Here is a 16,823-nt window from a genome sequence, read left to right on the forward strand (position 1 = left end):
ACTTCTGGCTCCACGTGTAAAGAGCTTAGGAATCACCACTCTGTCCTAACAACTAATAAAAAGCTGAACAGACTGAAAAAAACCAGCAAATCTTCTTGGATCCAAAAGAGAGAAGAGGAAACCAGGCAACCTTCCTCCCTCCAAGGATGGAGAGATAGATGGTACCAGATATGGCAGGGATGTTGGAATTATCAGATTTGTAATTTAAGACAATTATGATTAATATGCCAGGGAAGGCTGGCATGCTGCAGTCCATGAGGGTGAAGAGTCAGGCAAAACTCAGCGACTGACAAACAACACTATGCAAAGGGCACTAATGGATAAAGTAGATAGCATGCAAGAAGAGATGGGCAGAGAAAGCAGAGAGATGGGGAAATTCTAAGAATCAAAAAGAAATTCTGGAGAGATAGAACATAGAGTATGAGTACAAGTCCCATATGTAAGTTTAAATTTTCTAGTAATTGTATTAAAAAAGTAAAAACAAACAGGTGAAATAATTTCAATAATATACTTTATTTAATCCCATATATTCAAAATAGTATTATTTAGACATGTAATCAATATAAAAAAGTAATGAGACATTTTACATTCTTTCTTTTTTGTACTAAGTCTTCAAAGAATGGTTTGTATATTATACCTTGGAATATCTCAGTTCAGATTCACCACATTTCAATAGCTTGAAAGTCACACATGGCTAGTAGCTAGTGTATTGAACAATGAAGTTCTCGACCATCCTCTTGCAAACTGGGTGACCTTGGACATGTCATTTAACCATTCTGAGTCTGCTTACTTCTCTATAAAATGGAATTCTATCCAAAAAACCCTACATCCTAGGGTGATATGTGAGATTAAGTAAGATAATAGAGAACACAGCTGGTGGGTGCTCAACAAACTGGAGTTCTCGCAACCATCATCTTAGAAAACAGGTCCTGCAACTAACCACCTTGACTCTGTTATTGTGAATTCAGTTGGTGGACTGGAAGCAAAGTCTCACTTGAACATTTCCCCACCATCTGAAACAATTTCTGGTCAGTCATGTAGCCAAACAGTTAAGAAACAGAGTGACAGAACATTCTCTGAAATAACTGATGGCCTGATTCATTCATGAGATTAGGGTCTAGAGGTTACACATTTAGTAACAAGAGGAAGAAATACGACCCCAGCTTAAAGTCTGAACAGACGTTAAAAAGTTCATTACAACAGGATTGCGGAGCCCAAACCAGCTCAGTTTGGGAAATGTTGTTAAGACTATGATTTACTGACCATCAACTACAGGCCAAACACCAAAGTACTTTTTGTGTGTCCATTTACTTAACAATAGTAAGGGCATAGAAACAAACATGCAAAGCCCTGTAGAGCAGGTCATCTCATCCTCATTTTAAAGATAAGGAAACAGAGACTCAGAGTGGCTGACAAGTTTGTCCAAGTTGATATAGCTCTTAGGTGACTCTTCAGAACCCTATGATACCCTCTTATTCTCACGTGTCAGATAAAGGTGATGTGGGGTGGTACTGGCCTGCTACTGGCCCCCTGCAGAGAAGCACACACAAATTATTTCAAAGTGAAACCCTTCCTCTATGAGTTGGATATAAAAGATGAAACACAAATGGCAGAAAAGGAACCATTTTCTGTTCTACCTATTCGTCTGAATGGATGGTTTGTTTCTAGGTGATGTTTTTAGACAACAGGCACAAACTAGTTCTCTCACGAGATAAAGTGGGCAATCGGAGCCACAGTGGCTTTTTTTTTTTTTTTAATTAGTTCTATTTATTAAGAGACTGGCAACTCGCTTGCAAAGTCTGGTCTTGTAGGGAGCAGCCAAGGAAGCTTGCGGGAATAAGGGGTTTTTGGTACAGCGGTAGGGGAGAAACAGAGAGAGGAGTAGCTGCTCTCAACGATCAATCCCGAAGAGCACATGGCTCTTGTTATATCTGGCTGGCTCAGCAATTATCCAAGTTATGGGGCTGCAGGGGATACTGTCTAGACCAGTTCTTTTGGCCCTGGGGTTGGCAGAACATAGGATCAGAAAGCCAAGGCATGGTCCAAACATCTCTCTGCATTTTTTTCTGGTAGACAGTCAAGCTGGATGGAAACTAAATCTCCAACAATTACCAAATAGCAATAAACAAGGGAATAAAAAGACTGCACAGGGCTTTCTTCAGGCTTTGATAGATACATCCTGGCTCTTGAACTATAAAGTATGACATCTCTGGACTGAATCTCTTTGAGAAAAAAAAAAAAGCATGATATTAAAGCTGGTATGACTTTTCTAGCTTGAGCTGACGCTCTCTGCATTAGAAGCATTCTCTGATCTCCACAATGGACAGGAAAAACACATCGACGTATCATTGAAATAATTTATTTACCACTAGAGCACCACAAAAACAGACATACATTGTGTTAAAATACAGCGTAATCAGTCATCAAAATACAAAACAGCTATTCTTATGTTCCATTTAAAAAAAAAATCATGCCAACCATAAAACTGCATTGCTGTTTAACACAGAAAAACTGTAGCCCCATCCCACCCACATACTAACATTTTCCCCATTCCCTCCCACCTCCCTCCCGTCTCATGGCAATATTTACTTATGGGAAATAAAGGCCTTATAGAACCCCCCAAACTAAAAAAAAAAAAAAAAAAGATTCAAGATATCTTAAAATAGAGCATTTAAAATATTATCAGTGCATTCATGAGGAAAGACAAAATAATACAAAACAAAAATGTCATTCTATCTGAGAAGAAAATACCTGCAGAAATAAAAGTGATTTACATAGAATGAATAGAAAAGTGGAAAAGAAAAAAAAATCAACACACTCCAATCTGGGATTGGATTTCACCCAATCCAAAGGTTGTTTGGTATTGTGGCATCCTATCTCTTGCTTTTCCAGTTTTCAGACAAATCCAATTTGTCATTTTAATAATGGCCAGGAAATTCCAAGAAAAGGAAGTATACTATATCAAACAACTTCATTCTGGATTCACACCTCACTGTGCTGCTCTTTAGGTAAAACTGCAAATATTCCATTGTCTTACTATTAATGATTATTCTAAAGCTAAATAAGAGACAACTGACAAACTGACATATCCTACAAACCCTGACATAAGGTTACCTCCTCTGCAAAAATGTAGCAAATCGTGTATTTCGGCAAGGTAAATTCTAGCCTCTGATTTGGTAAGTTTCATTCAGAGGAAAGAAAGGACTTTTTGATCATGGGAGAATTTGCCTTGTGCCTTTGCAACCTTCAAAGAACATCTATAAAACCTTAATTTCAGTTAAATACACTAAATGACTTATGCTGACATGGGTTTATTTTTTCTTCCTTAAAAAAATCAACTGAAATGTTAATCTTTCCATTTTTCCCTGAACACTAAAAACTCAATTAAAGAAAAAGTTGTTTCCTGTGATCTGTCTGCTCTTTTTTTTTTAATAGCAGAATTCTGTGAAAATACTGATTAAACCAAGTTAGAGACACCTTTCTTAAACCAGTCACTAAGACTCTGAGTTCCAGTCAGATCCTTAAGCCCTTGCTAAATCTAAACATTTCACCTCAATTATCTATGTATCTATAATCCCGAATTTTCCTAAAATAGAAGCTTGTTAATGTCTGAATTGATTAGTAATGATGCTTAGAAAATGAAGAAAAACTATGTCTTTTTATAAAAGAAAAGAAAGGACAAGTGGACTCAGGTAGTTTATGTCATAATAATGGACAATGAAAAAGCACGAGTGGAACAAATACTATCAAACATGTATTTGTAGTGCAAGTCGAAATACAGGGGCTTATTCAAAAGTTCTGGCCAGCTAAAGGAAACACACAATTCCCAGCGATCATTAGAAAGAGCCCAAATTTAAGTCCAATCTAAATCAGAGTTGGCATTACTATAGAACATTAAAAAATATGGTAAAAATTTACACATTACACATAAAGTAGTTAATGTTTTGATTTCATCATTTGCAAAAGAGATCTGCAGTTGTGTTTCCAATTATACTGGCTTCTATACCCATCTATTGTAATAATATAGGTATGGTTACATACACCGAAATGAAAGAAAAATCTAGAGCGCAGCTGCACAGCAATACTTTAAGGTCTGAAGCTTGACCAGTACGTATCTAAACATCTCAACATCTCACTGGTTGACTAAACTGACAAAGAACCATTTACAATTAAAGAGAACAAAAAAATCTTACAGACTTAATCTGACTGAAAGTTTCCTTTATTAACAGGCTTTTCAGTTTTGAACCTTACAAGAAGCTTCCTTGGGCAGTTGGTACAAAGCATGTATTTGCAGGGTCTTTCTCTTTATGCAGACTCACTCGGTCATATAATAGATCTCACTCGCATTTTTCATCTTGTTAATATGACCTCTTTTGCTGGCCCGTTTGAGTTCAAGTTCCTTAAGCCATCCATGGGTTTCTGGCAAAGTATTTGGTCTCCACTTTTTTTACACCTGTTTTATTTTCCAAGGGCAATGAAATGTTCATTATATAGTAACACACAATAAATAACTCACTGTTAACTCTAAGAGTAAGAATGGGAAAGATACCTATTGCATAGCAATACAGAAAAATCAAGTGAGGCATGGGATAAGAACATATGTACAGCAACTCCACTGAACGGGATTTTCCTGTTTGTTTTTTTTTTCTTTCACATAATTAACACTAACAAATACTTCCAGTGTTTATTTTTTTCTTAAGAAAAAAAAGGTTTTGCTTCTTGTCTCTCTCACTTACAGAGTAGGTAAAATATAAAGCCTTCAACTTTTTTTTCGTTTCAGATGCCAGTTTTAACAAACAGAACACAAACTTCCGAAGTGTTTGAACTAGTACCGCTTTTTTCAATTTTTTTTTTAACACTGATGAAGCAAGGCTCTCTTGTGTTTTCTTGTTACAAACATTGCCTTTGTCACCATCATCACCATCATCATCGTGCGATTATCATCTTGTCACTTTTCCGAGAATCTTAGCTGCATTTGCAAGACTTGACAATCATATTAGAAAGCTGTTCGATCTTGGGTGTTTTGCCAATGTAGTAGAGAATGGTGAGCGGCTCTAAATCTTGGGACACGCAGCAAGGGGAAGCAGACGCTTCTGGATTTATGGTATTATATAAGCTGAGAACCTGAAAGAACGCAGGAGAAGAAAGAAAACATAGGAAAAGCCCAAACAAAATTAAGGGCAATTATTTTTTTAATTTATTTATTTAATTGGAGGATAATTACTTTACATTATTGTGATGGTTTTTGCCATACGATATGAATATGAATTATCAATATGCATTGGCCACAGGTAAACATGTGTCCCCTACATCCTGACCACTATGGAGAACAGTGTGGAGATTCCTTAAAAAACTAGGGCAGTTATTTTTAAATAGAACCATCCCACAATGTTATCAGTTCCAGTACTGAGTAGGCAGTTTAAATGATTTGGGGCTTACACTTTACTTATCCTCCAATTATAGTCAAATGGGGAGGCGTCCCCAAGAATCCCTGAGTTTATCATTTTCCTACAGAATCCTTTTCTCACACATTGGACAAAATTGCTCATTCAACAGATTTTCCAGTTTTTCCAATGAGTCTTAACTTTGATCATAGCTTTGCTGTCTGCACTTCACAGGCCCTCAGAAAACTAGGTCCAAACTTGGCAGTTGGTCTTGTAAATCTGCCTGCAATGCAGTTCGATTTCTGGATTGGGAAGATCCCCTGAAGAAGGGACAGGCTACCCACTCCAGTATTCTCGGGCTTCCCTGGGGGCCCAGATGGTAAAAAGTGAAGTGAAGTGAAAGTGGCTCAGTCATGTCTGACTCTTTGCAACTCTATACAGTTCATGGAATTCTCCAGGCCAGAATCTGAGTGGGTAGCCTTTCCTTTCTCCAGTGGATCTTCCCAACCCAGTAATCAAACTGGGGTCTCCTGCACTGCAGGTGGATTCTTTACCAATTGAGCTATGAATCCATCTGCAATGCTGGGAGACTTGGCTTCAATCCCTGGATTGGGAAGATCCCATGGAGGAGAGAATGGCAACCCACTCCAGTATTCTTGCCTGAAGAATCCCCATGGACAAAGGAGCCTAGCATGCTACAGTCCATGGGGTCACAAAGAGACGGACACAACTGAGTGACTACACAAGCACAGCACTAGACTTCTTCATAACCGAAGTTGTTTCATGAATAGATATTTTCAATTCCCACCCAGATGAAGAGTTCCCTTGAGGTCGGGGACTCTACACTCTTCATTTTTCTTTTTTTTTAAACCTTATAGCCCTAGTAAGACTTCTCTGGACAAGATGAGACTCATGTGCTAGGTGAAGAAACGAATACACAAATAAGTAAGAGAATAACTTTTTCTTTATTAAAATTCTTAGCAGAATGTTAATCTATCCTTAGGTAGAGCAAAAGACACCTGTCTGCAGTGTGAAATATTTCTATGCTAAGCGTCTTCTCAGGCCAATTTAATGTCATCTAAAATTTTCATTTAAAAGAAAAAAAAGTTCAAATTCTTTTCACTTGTCATTGCTTCATAAATATAATCATGTGAAAAAATAAGCAACCTATGTTCTTAATTATCCAGTTGGTCACATTTTGCTTATAACAATGATGATAATAATAAAAATATAATAATAATAATCAACCCTCCATTTAACTTTTCATGTGGTAAATAGTAGTGGCTAAGTATGGCACCCCACTCCAGTACTCTTGCCTGGAAAATCCCATGGATGGAGGAGCCTGGTAGGCTGCAGGCCATGGGATCGCTAGGAGTTGGACACAACTGAGCAACTTCACATTCACTTTTCACTTTCATGCATTGGAGAAGGAAATGGCAACCCACTCCAGTATTCTTGCCTGGAGAATCCCAGGGACGGGGGAGCCTGGTGGGCTGCCGTCTATGGGGTCGCACAGAGTCGGACACGACTGAAGCAACTTAGCAGCAGCAGCAGCAGCAGCAAGTACAGAATGAAAAGGAAGTTCTACAGTTTGCGCTATACCTTTAACCCTGTCCTCTATCAAAGGAGCACGTGACTTCTACCAGCAGAAGTGTGGCACATCCCCAGTGATGATAAAGAGACCTTTCCAAGGATGCCATTAATGTGTTAGTCAAACAGCAAGTGACCTTTTCCTCGAGATCCACGGCAACATTTTCAGCCTAAGACAGAAAATCTGTTCAGCACACCAACACTGACTACTTTATTAAGCTACCTCTGGCTTTTTGGGTAACTGTCCAAACCACATATTTGTGATCATGACAGTGATTCTTCCTCTCTCCTTGAAAAACAAGCATGGTCTCAGCCTTCACACACTCCCTCTGTGTATCAAGAAGGAGAATTATGTTTCTATTTGGCAACTGGGCCTTCCCACATTAGGGCTACTGTTGCCACAGCCCTGCTGAAGCAGCCTGGCCTGAGAGCTCAGACAAAGGGACAGGCAGGAGCAAGCTTCCCTCACATGGCCAAGCACGTGGTCAGTCCTGAGAGCCAAAAATCTCCAAGGGAGTCAGCAAAACAGTTGAAGGAAGGGGGGCCATGTTTGTCAACTGAAAGTTTTGTGGATGTAAGCATTTATCAATAAATAGACTTTATCCTCCACCAACACGTGATTCTTCCACTGAACACAAGAGGCATTTTCTAAGACAGATTGTCCAAAATAATGGATATCCCCCAAACTCTCGAATTCAGCTGAACACATTATGCGATCTTTTTTTGGCAGCGCATTCATTTTCCTACCCTGCAGTGAAAGGCAATTTTTCTAATGCTCCTTTAATAAGAAGATTTACAGAGGCATAACCCCAATGTGTAGCCAAGACAGAGCAAATGAAGGCCTGGTTATAAAACCGGGAGTCTTGAGTCCTAAGCTTTGGTTTGTCACCAACTGTTTGATCCTGGATAAGTCATCTACACGATATGGACTCTAATTTTTCTAGAAAAATGAAGGATTTGGACAATATAACCCATTTTTTGTATTTTATATTATGATTATTTTGTTTTTTATTGAATATAGTTGATTTAAAATGCTGTGTTAGTTTCAGGTATACATAAAAGTGATTCAGTTATACATATATATGTATTGAGCTGGCCAAAAAAATCACTGGGGTTAAGATGTTATGGAAAAATCTGAACGAACTTTTTGCTCAACCCTATATATATAGAGATAGATAGACATTCTTTTTCCGATTCTTTTCCCTTATATGCCATTACAAAATACTGAGCACAGTTCTCTGTGCTGTACGGTAGGTCTTCGTTATTTATCTATTTTATGGATAGTACTACAGGGTGGACAAGATAATTTATCAAGTCCTTTCCATCTCTAAAATTCTACACGACAAGGCACCAGAAAAGAAGCATTTGGAAAAATATCATTATTACATAGAAAAAGTCTTGGCTAATCTGGGCTGGGAACTCATGGCATCTACTCTGGGACCTGACTTCTGAATGAGACTTCATTCCTCATCAAAGTAACTTAATAAAATGTTGAGATTCTCATTTACTCTAGGTGATATTCAAAAAGACTTAGAGATACTGATTTTCAAATCACTGTCACATATATCCTCTTATGTTCTTCACATCTACTCTTGAGTTGGACATTATTATTTCAAAAAATAATTTTTATTCTTTTTACTGATAAGAAACTGAGGTTCAGAGAAATTAAATGATTTTATAATTGTCATACAGTAGTGAATCAGGTGGCACTAGTGGTAAAAAAACCCACCTGCCAATGCAGGAGATGAGACTTAAGAACCATGGGTTTGATCCCTGGGTCAGGAAGATCCCCTGGAGGAGAGCATGGCAACCCACTCCAGTATTCTTGCCTGGAGAATTCTATGGACAGAGGAGCCTGGAGGGCTACAGTCCATAGGGTCGCACAGAGTCAGACATGACTGAAGCGACTTAGCAAGCAAGCAAGTGAATCACTCAGGCTTCCCTGGTGGCTCAGTGACAAAGAACCCGCCTGCCAATGCAGGAGATGTGGGTTGGATCTCTGATCCAGGAAAATCCCTTGGAGAAGGGAATGGCACCCCACTCCAGTATTCTTGCCTGGGAAATCCCATGGACAGACAGCCTGACCGGCTACAGTCCATGGGGTCGCAAAGAGTCAGACATGACTTAGTGACTCAACAACGACAACACTGAATCACTCCACCAAAGCATCTACAGAAGTCCTCAGTGTTCTTCCTAGTATGATAGACCCTGATTGGGGTGATAACACATCCTTTTTTCAGCTGGAGAACTGGGTCCCTGCACATTTTAACAATATCCGACACTTAGTAAGATTTTGATTCCACCTATTTATGCTTACAGATGTTAAGAACATAAAACAAAGAGAAAATTAAACAAAATTGTCCTCAAGTTGCTTACAGGCTAATTGGAAAGGCCAGACCTACTTGTCTAAACTCATCAGTATTGCTTTCTGAATTCACCTACAGCCCGAATTTTTTCTCATCATTCAAAAGGGTTTCTCCAGCATCCATTTATGTGTGGTGACAAAAGGGCACGAGGCTATTGAGAATCCATGCAGTAAAACTATCAGCAGTTACAATTAGCAGCCCAAGAACGAAGAGACAAGTGAAGCCTGTACTTACCCTACTGTGCTGAGTGTCTGAGCTCCACAGATATGGGCATGCTCCAGCACAGAAGTTGGCATTGTACCCTTTAGGCTCATGAATCCATTTCCACCCAAGATCCCTCTTGAAATCAATGTAAAGTGGGCGTAGGCAACAATTATCCTGCACATTTCTGATAAAAGAAAGAGCAATGGAGATTTTAAAGCTGATTTCCGTCCCACTCCAGGTCCCTTATTCCAAACCAGAAAAAATGACTCATTTGTATATTCAACAAATAAATATGAGCATTGGGGTTCCCTGGTGGCTCAGTTGGTAAAGAATCCCCAGGCAATGGGAGAGACCTGGGTTTGATTCCTGGTTTGAGAAGATCCCCTGGAGAAGGGAACAGCTACCACTCTAGTATTCTAGCCTGGAGAAGTCCATGAACAGAAGAGCCTGGCAGGCTACAGTCCATGGAGTCACAAACAGTCAGACACAACTGAGTGATTTTTATACATACGTATATGAGCATATATCCCAGACAAGGTTTTAATGGTTGTACAGCAATCTCGACAGACTTTCAAAATGGGGTGTGATGGTGATTTTCCGGACTGCTTTCCCTTGTGAGTTCTATACTCTGACCCTCTTATCTGTGTCCTCAAAAACCAAACCCTGAAAGATGAGACATTGCAGAAAGGTGGCAGACTGAGACCAAGCCCCTTCCAACCTACAAAGCACAGTTTTGCCATCCAGCCTCTATTGCCTTTTCAAATGCAAATGGATGAAGTACAACAGCTATTTACAGAGAACCATCTCAGGCATTTTCCTTTGAGAAAAAAATCCTTTATTTCATTTCCTGGCCCTGGATCTAGGGATAAACCAGAGATCAAGAAACACGGAGTCTTGCTTATTAGTGCAACCACTGGCTCTCGCAAACAAAAAACACCCTTTTCCTTGCACTTTATCAGTGACGACCTCTCACCACCCCATAGCTCACAACATAAAGAAAGAGCCTTTCTCCTACCAGGCTCACTAAGAAACCACAGAAGGACATTCACACTTTCCCTCCATGAACTCATGTAGGAATAGGAGATAAATTTATGCTACTCCCCCTTCTCCCGTATTCTGTAGCAAAAGACACAACAAATAGTACTTTTCTTCTATCTCTCTCACCACTGTTACTGTCTGTGAAGGAGATCTGACCATGGGTACCCTGCCAGGTGGAGTGGATGATAAAGAACCCGCCTGCCAATGCAGAAGATGTAAGAGATGAAGGTTCAGTCCCTAGTCGGGAAGATCCCCTGGAGGAGGGTACAGCAACCCACTCCAGTATCCTTGCCTGGAGAATCCCATGGACAGAGGAGCCTGGTGGGCTACAGTCCATAAGATCGCACAGAATCGGACACGACTGAGGCAATTTAGCATACACGCATGCACGCACACCCTTCAGGGAGAGGAAAGGCTCCTACAGATGGCGAGTCTCCCAATTAGGGAGCCACCATCATGCTCCTCAAATAAACCTATCTTTGCTCTGGGGAGTCGAGAGTTCCTTTTCTCCTTCAGCCTCAAAGTGCTTCAGAGAGACTTGGGGCGAGGGGTGGAACTCAAGGGGCTAGTTTTCTCCCTTCATAGTGGGTTCGTTGCTAAAGAACTGATGAAGATAGCATAGAAATAACTTTAAACCTCTGGTGTTACAAAATACGATGGCTCTATTTTTCTATCCCCGGCTTTAAGCAACGAGTTACAGTTCAAGTCCATTTTCAGTAAAACAAAGGCAAAGGCAGTACAGGAGTTAAACAGAAACACAATTCCTTTTTGGTTTTCTTTTTATTTCCTTTACCTAAAGCAATAGGCTGCATCCAGAGCGCGCTTCTTCCGCCGGTTGGACTGTTGGGACTCAAGTCTGTAGGAGGGCAACAACATTAGCAGGAGATGTGGGCTCTTCCCACTGTTTTTTTTCCTAGTGGACTTTATTGTTTTCTGATCACCACTGGTATAGGTAGAGGTGCCATCAATACCTTGAAAAAATGCATTCGGGTAATAAACATTTAGCTTTACCTTCATCAAGTAGAATCAGCCATACCTTTTTTCCCCCCTTTGTCTATTGTCACAAACAGCAGTGATGACCACACAGCAGCAGCAGCAGTTGGCTCACTCCCCACAGCAACGGACAGGACGAGTACCGGTGACAAGGAACACGGCTAAATGGGGCTCTTGTCAGAAGGCAGTTCAGTGTCCAAGGCAGGGCGAGTTGCTTATGAAAGTCACTACAGAAGGAGTCTTTGACCTCTAGTCCAAGGGCACTCTTTCTCAGTAGTTCAGTCAGTCCTCAGCGTAGGCTGTGCTCAAGCCTTCAACAACTGATGACACGGCTATAGAACATGCCTTGTCACCCGCTGGGTTCCTCTCTTCCTAGGACTGGTCAACTCAAAGACTTTCCTCATGAACCTAAACTGAGTCTTACACTAAACTGCAGTGAATGAGGTTCAAGTGAAACAGAAGTCACCCTTACCTAATGCTGTTTGGGGAAGCTGTGAAGAAAGGGCTTTTTCATTGATTTTTATGGCATCCTCAACACTTTCCTGATTCCATCTGAGATGGAGAAACCTGAGCTTCCCAGAGCATGCTCAAGAGACTGCCAGCTTAAGCATTTAATCTCTGTACTTCTCAAGAATCATGACTAGGTTAGAGACTGAAATAAATCTCTAGACTTCTGGGAGGATTTTTCCATGAGCAAGGGCCACTGGAGGCTTCGGCCAAGGGATGGAGGTCCCCGGTGGGGTTAGTTAGGGAAGGGCGATCAGTTCCCTAACCTGGTGGTATGGAGTAAGTGCTACACCCGCAGTTGGTCCAGACTCTCTGCTCATCTCTCATCATCCAATGACTTGTTGTCTAGTGGAAGACATGACTTGAACCCTTAGCATCACCTCATCCCCTTCGACTTTTGGCTAATTCACTAAAAGGTGAGCAAGACTGGGGGAACAACTAACACTCTGTTCCGTGTTTACAAACTAATTATGAAAGTGTGATAAGGAAGCCACTTGGAATATTGGACATCAGCCAGAAAAGGGGGTGTGTTCTGACACAGATCAGGTTAGTTACAGAGGCTATGGCAGGAGGGGACATCCTTCTGTGAAATCCAGTGGTGGATTCCTGATGTTGGGTTTGGGAGCATTATCAATGGATGTCCTTGAATGCATGTTATCTTTTTCTTCTATAACATTAGCATGGGAGGAGGAAATGGCAACCCACTCCAGTGTTCTTGCCTGGAGAATCCCAGAGACGGCGGGGCCTGGTAGGCTGCCGTCTATGGGGTCGCACAGAGTTGGACACGACTGAAGCGACTTAGCAGCAGCAGCAGCAGCATTGAGGGAATGCTGATCTGCTTAAATGAAGAATGAAGAGCTTAACAGGTTCTTTAAGAGTCTGGAAGGCTGGTAAGTCTGTCAGTTAGTATTGCCAAGTCATCACCCAGCTTCGAGCAATGTAAACTGGAAACCAATCCCTTTCTGCCTTCACGTATCTTACCCCAGCCATAGCTTTGACCAAACAAATCTCATTTTCACACACAAACTGACCTCATTCCCCCAGATTATCGACAGAGGCCTTCCCTCCCCCACCTCCTTTGCCCAAGTTTCATTTACCTGCAAAGCGTGCTTCTAGTTCTTCACTTTTATTGGGGATGATGTAATTATTCGATGGTACAAAGGTGCAGCAGGGACAGTGTAAACTTATTTTAAATCCCAGGTTCCTGTCTGGAAAACATGACGTCAAGGAGGTTATTTTTCTGTGCATCTAATACGCCTCCACCTGCCAGTGCTTTGCAAATAATTTAGGATCAGTGAACATCGAAGGAGGAAAACAGAAAGCAGTGGTCACCTTTATGGTGGAGCCATTCGTGAACAGCATCAGTGACGTCGAAGGAGAGCCATTCGCCCTCTGCTCTGGTTTTCACGACTTTGCTGTCAATGTAGCGCTGGGTTGGAGATGTTAAATCTTTGGATTTGAGAATCTAAAGGAGGAAAGGGCAAGAGAAAAGCTCAGCTGGCATACTGACAGCAGGACTAAACCCAAACTATTAACAGTATCCCAATTCACTGTCTGAGGTGAGTCCTGCTCCAGTCTACCCAAGTACTGTCATCTCATGGGCATGGCCACATGCATAAAAAAGTAACACCAGGCCATATGCCATGAAAAATAGAGCTACTAAATCACCCATGTGTTTTGATAAAGGTGACAGAAACCATAAAGCCAAGTGTCTCAAAGAAAGTGACAGTAATTATTTTCCTCTGCTGACACAAGCTTTGCAAGATTTCGGCCATAAATTCTATGCTATTAAGTTAATGGTTTTGTTGTTCTGCTTCCCGACTATATTTCGTATGGGGAGCTGGGATGTGGGGAGGGACCAGAGGACTGGTCCAGGTCAGAGGATCTGGGCTCACCCTTGGAAGGCTCTGAATATAAATCTTCTTCAAATAAAGAGACAAAGGCCCTAATCTTGGTTCCTAAATCCACCACCATTTTAATAAAATATGGGACATGCCTCAACTTTGGAGGTAAGTCTCTAGCTGGGATTTTTACTCTCCCTGTGACTTGTTATGATTTATAAGGATATTCCACATCCCGCAGACAAAGAACGAATTTGGGCAGGAGCAGTCTGGCACGGTGTGGAGGGAGAGTCTGAAAGGAAATCAGCCTGAACACTAACAATTTAGAAAGATGCATTTATTTCAAATAAGTTAAGAGCAACTGCAGTCTGTTCTTGGGTTTCTATAGGAAGTGAGCATTTTAGGTTGCTTTTTTAAAAAACTTTCTGTCTGTCTTTAAATGATAGTGTTTTATGAACCAGTCAAACCACGACTCTAAGTCTCCAAGAACTATATTAAATCCCTACCCAAACCCATATCCTGCCTTTCCTCAGTACTTACAGGCTCAAGCCCTGTTCTTTATATTTATTTCCTGAGACTGAGTCTAACCGTGATGTGGTTACTTCATGTATACATGTTTGGTCTCTGCAACAAGTTCATAAACCTTGCCAGGGCTGGGATCAGGTCATCAATTTGATATCATTTCAAAGCACAGCACTTGACTTAATCAATGTCTATTAATAGGACTGCCTGCATATCTAGAAGATTGATTTATCCTCCTTTAAACCTTGTAAAACAAAAACACATAGTGTTCCTGCAGATTTTACAATGCATTTTCCTTCCATGTGTGCACATCATTGGTTTCAAGCAGTCCAACAACAGACACTTCCTAGGAAATTTGGCATTATAGTAGACTTTTTTTTTTCTGGATTGTTGTTCAGTCACTAAGTTGTGTCCAACTCCCTGCAGCGCCTAGGACTGCACCATGTCAGGCTTCCCTGTCCTTCACTATGTCCCAGCATGTGCTCAAGTTCATGTACATTGAGTCAGTGATGCTATCTAACTATCTCATCTCCTGTTGCCCCCTTCTCCTTTTGCCTTTAACCTTTCCCAGCATCAGGGTCTTTTCTAATGAGTTGGCTCTTCGCATCAGGTGGCAAAGTATTAGAGCTTCTTCTGGATTAAGGAAGTACAAAATAGGGAGAAAATCATATAATTGGACTTCGGATGTCCTCATGAATCTTTAGACTAACCTTACTCTACAAGCCTGCCTCTCAAGTGCAACAAACCCCACTATGCGCAGAGAATCTAGAGGTAATCGTGATCCTACCATACACAAGAGATGCCCTTTGTGAACCAAAGGAAGAAAAGAAACATGATTTAAGGGCTGAGTACATGGGCCCTGAGTTTGGCACACATTATTTCATTTAATTTAATTCTGAAAACATTCCTGTCAGGTAGATGAAGGAAACCAAAACTCAGAGAGGTTGAATAAGTTGCCCAAAGCCTCACAGTGAACAAATGATTCAAAGCAATTCCAAGTTATTTTTCCAACTCTGATGCTGGATTCTTGAAGGCCAAAAGAGTTGTGAGAGCCCTCTTGGATCATGACTCACCCTTACCCCTTTCCAGATGACAGAAAATAGTCAATGACAGAGGCAAATATTTCTAATAAGATTATAGTAAATGTTGGTAGAAGATGAAAATATACCACATGGGACATATATGTAGTTAGTTAATGCTGACTTATCTATAACTTTCAAGATGCAACTTAACAGTTATATCCTCTGGAAATCAAACCTTGATTTGATTTCCTGCCTTGGAAATACTCCCAGTTGGGGAAATAAGACACTATCTATCCAATTCAGGGAAATCAGTACAATTCACCTAATAGTTGAGAAGACGTTTTCAGGCATTTCCATCCGTCTCTGACTAAAAACGGTAACATTCCCAAAGCTCACCTTTCCAACTTTAAATTTCTTCCTCTAGCTGACTTTCTATCATGATGTGTTATTTCATAATGCTTTGTGTACTTGCTTTGTTCCTAATTAACATGTGCATGCTAAGTCAGTTCAATCATGTCTGACTCTTTGTGACCCTATGGGTTGTAGCCCACCAGGCTCCTCTGTCCATGGCATTTTCCAGGCAAGAATACTGCAGTGGGTTGTCATGCCCTCCTGCAGGGGGTCTTTCTGACCCAGGGACTGAACCCGTGTCTCTTATGTCTCCTGCACTGCACGCAGATTCCTTACCACTACTGTTACCTTGCTGTTCTTATTCAGTCACTCAGTCGTGTCTGACTCTTTGCAACCCCACGGACTGCAGCACTCCAGGCTTCCCTGTCCTTCACCATCTCCTGGAGCTTGCTCAAACTCATGTCTGTTGAGTCAGTTATGCCATCCAACCATCCCATCCTCTGTTTTCCCTGTCTCCTCCTCTCTTCAATCTTTCCCAGCATCAGGGTCTTTTCTAATGAGTCGGCTCTTTGCATCCAGTGGCCAAAGTACTAGAGCTTCAGCTTCAGCTTCAGCATTGGTCCTTCTAATGAATATTCAGGACTGATTTCCTTCAGGATTGACTGGTTTGATTTCCTTGCAGACCAAAGGATTCTCAAGAGTCTTCTCAAACACCACAGCTCAAAAGCATCAGTTCTTTGACTCTCAGCCTTCTTTATTGTCCAACTCTCACATCCATACATGACTACTGGAAAAACCATAGCTTTGACTAGATGGACCTTTGTCAGCTAAGTAATGTCTCTGCTTTTTGATACACTGTCTAGGTTTGTCACAGCTTTTCTTCCAAGGAGCAAGCGTCTTTTAATTTCATGGCTGCAGTTACCATCTGCGGTAATTTTGGAGCCCAAGAAAATAAAGTCTGTCACTGTTTCCATTGTTTCCCCATCTATTTGCCATGAAGTGATG

At 41.0% G+C, this 16,823-nt stretch overlaps 1 protein-coding gene across 5 annotated transcripts in view; it reads right to left on the reverse strand.

Annotated features, from left to right (window-relative positions):
* Positions 1-494: 494 nt before the first annotated feature.
* The window catches only part of TGFB2 (transforming growth factor beta 2), a 97,342-nt gene continuing 81,013 nt past the window's right edge, over positions 495-16,823 (reverse strand). For 2 of the 5 annotated variants that reach the window (XM_005898568.3, XM_005898569.3), the window contains 5 exons: positions 13,415-13,547; positions 13,180-13,290; positions 11,376-11,553; positions 9,575-9,728; positions 495-5,124 (listed from right to left, as the gene is read on the reverse strand). In XM_005898568.3, coding sequence (XP_005898630.1) covers positions 4,966-5,124; positions 9,575-9,728; positions 11,376-11,553; positions 13,180-13,290; positions 13,415-13,547 — 735 coding nt within the window. In that variant the 3' untranslated portion in view covers positions 495-4,965. Of the gene's footprint in view, positions 5,125-5,172; positions 7,145-9,574; positions 9,729-11,375; positions 11,554-13,179; positions 13,291-13,414; positions 13,548-16,823 lie in introns of those variants that run through there. The other 3 variants (XM_070385508.1, XM_070385506.1, XM_070385507.1) reach the window with 3 other exon arrangements.

This window comes from Bos mutus, chromosome 16 (genome assembly GCF_027580195.1).
Source record: "Bos mutus isolate GX-2022 chromosome 16, NWIPB_WYAK_1.1, whole genome shotgun sequence".
NCBI classification, from domain to species: Eukaryota; Metazoa; Chordata; class Mammalia; order Artiodactyla; family Bovidae; genus Bos; species Bos mutus.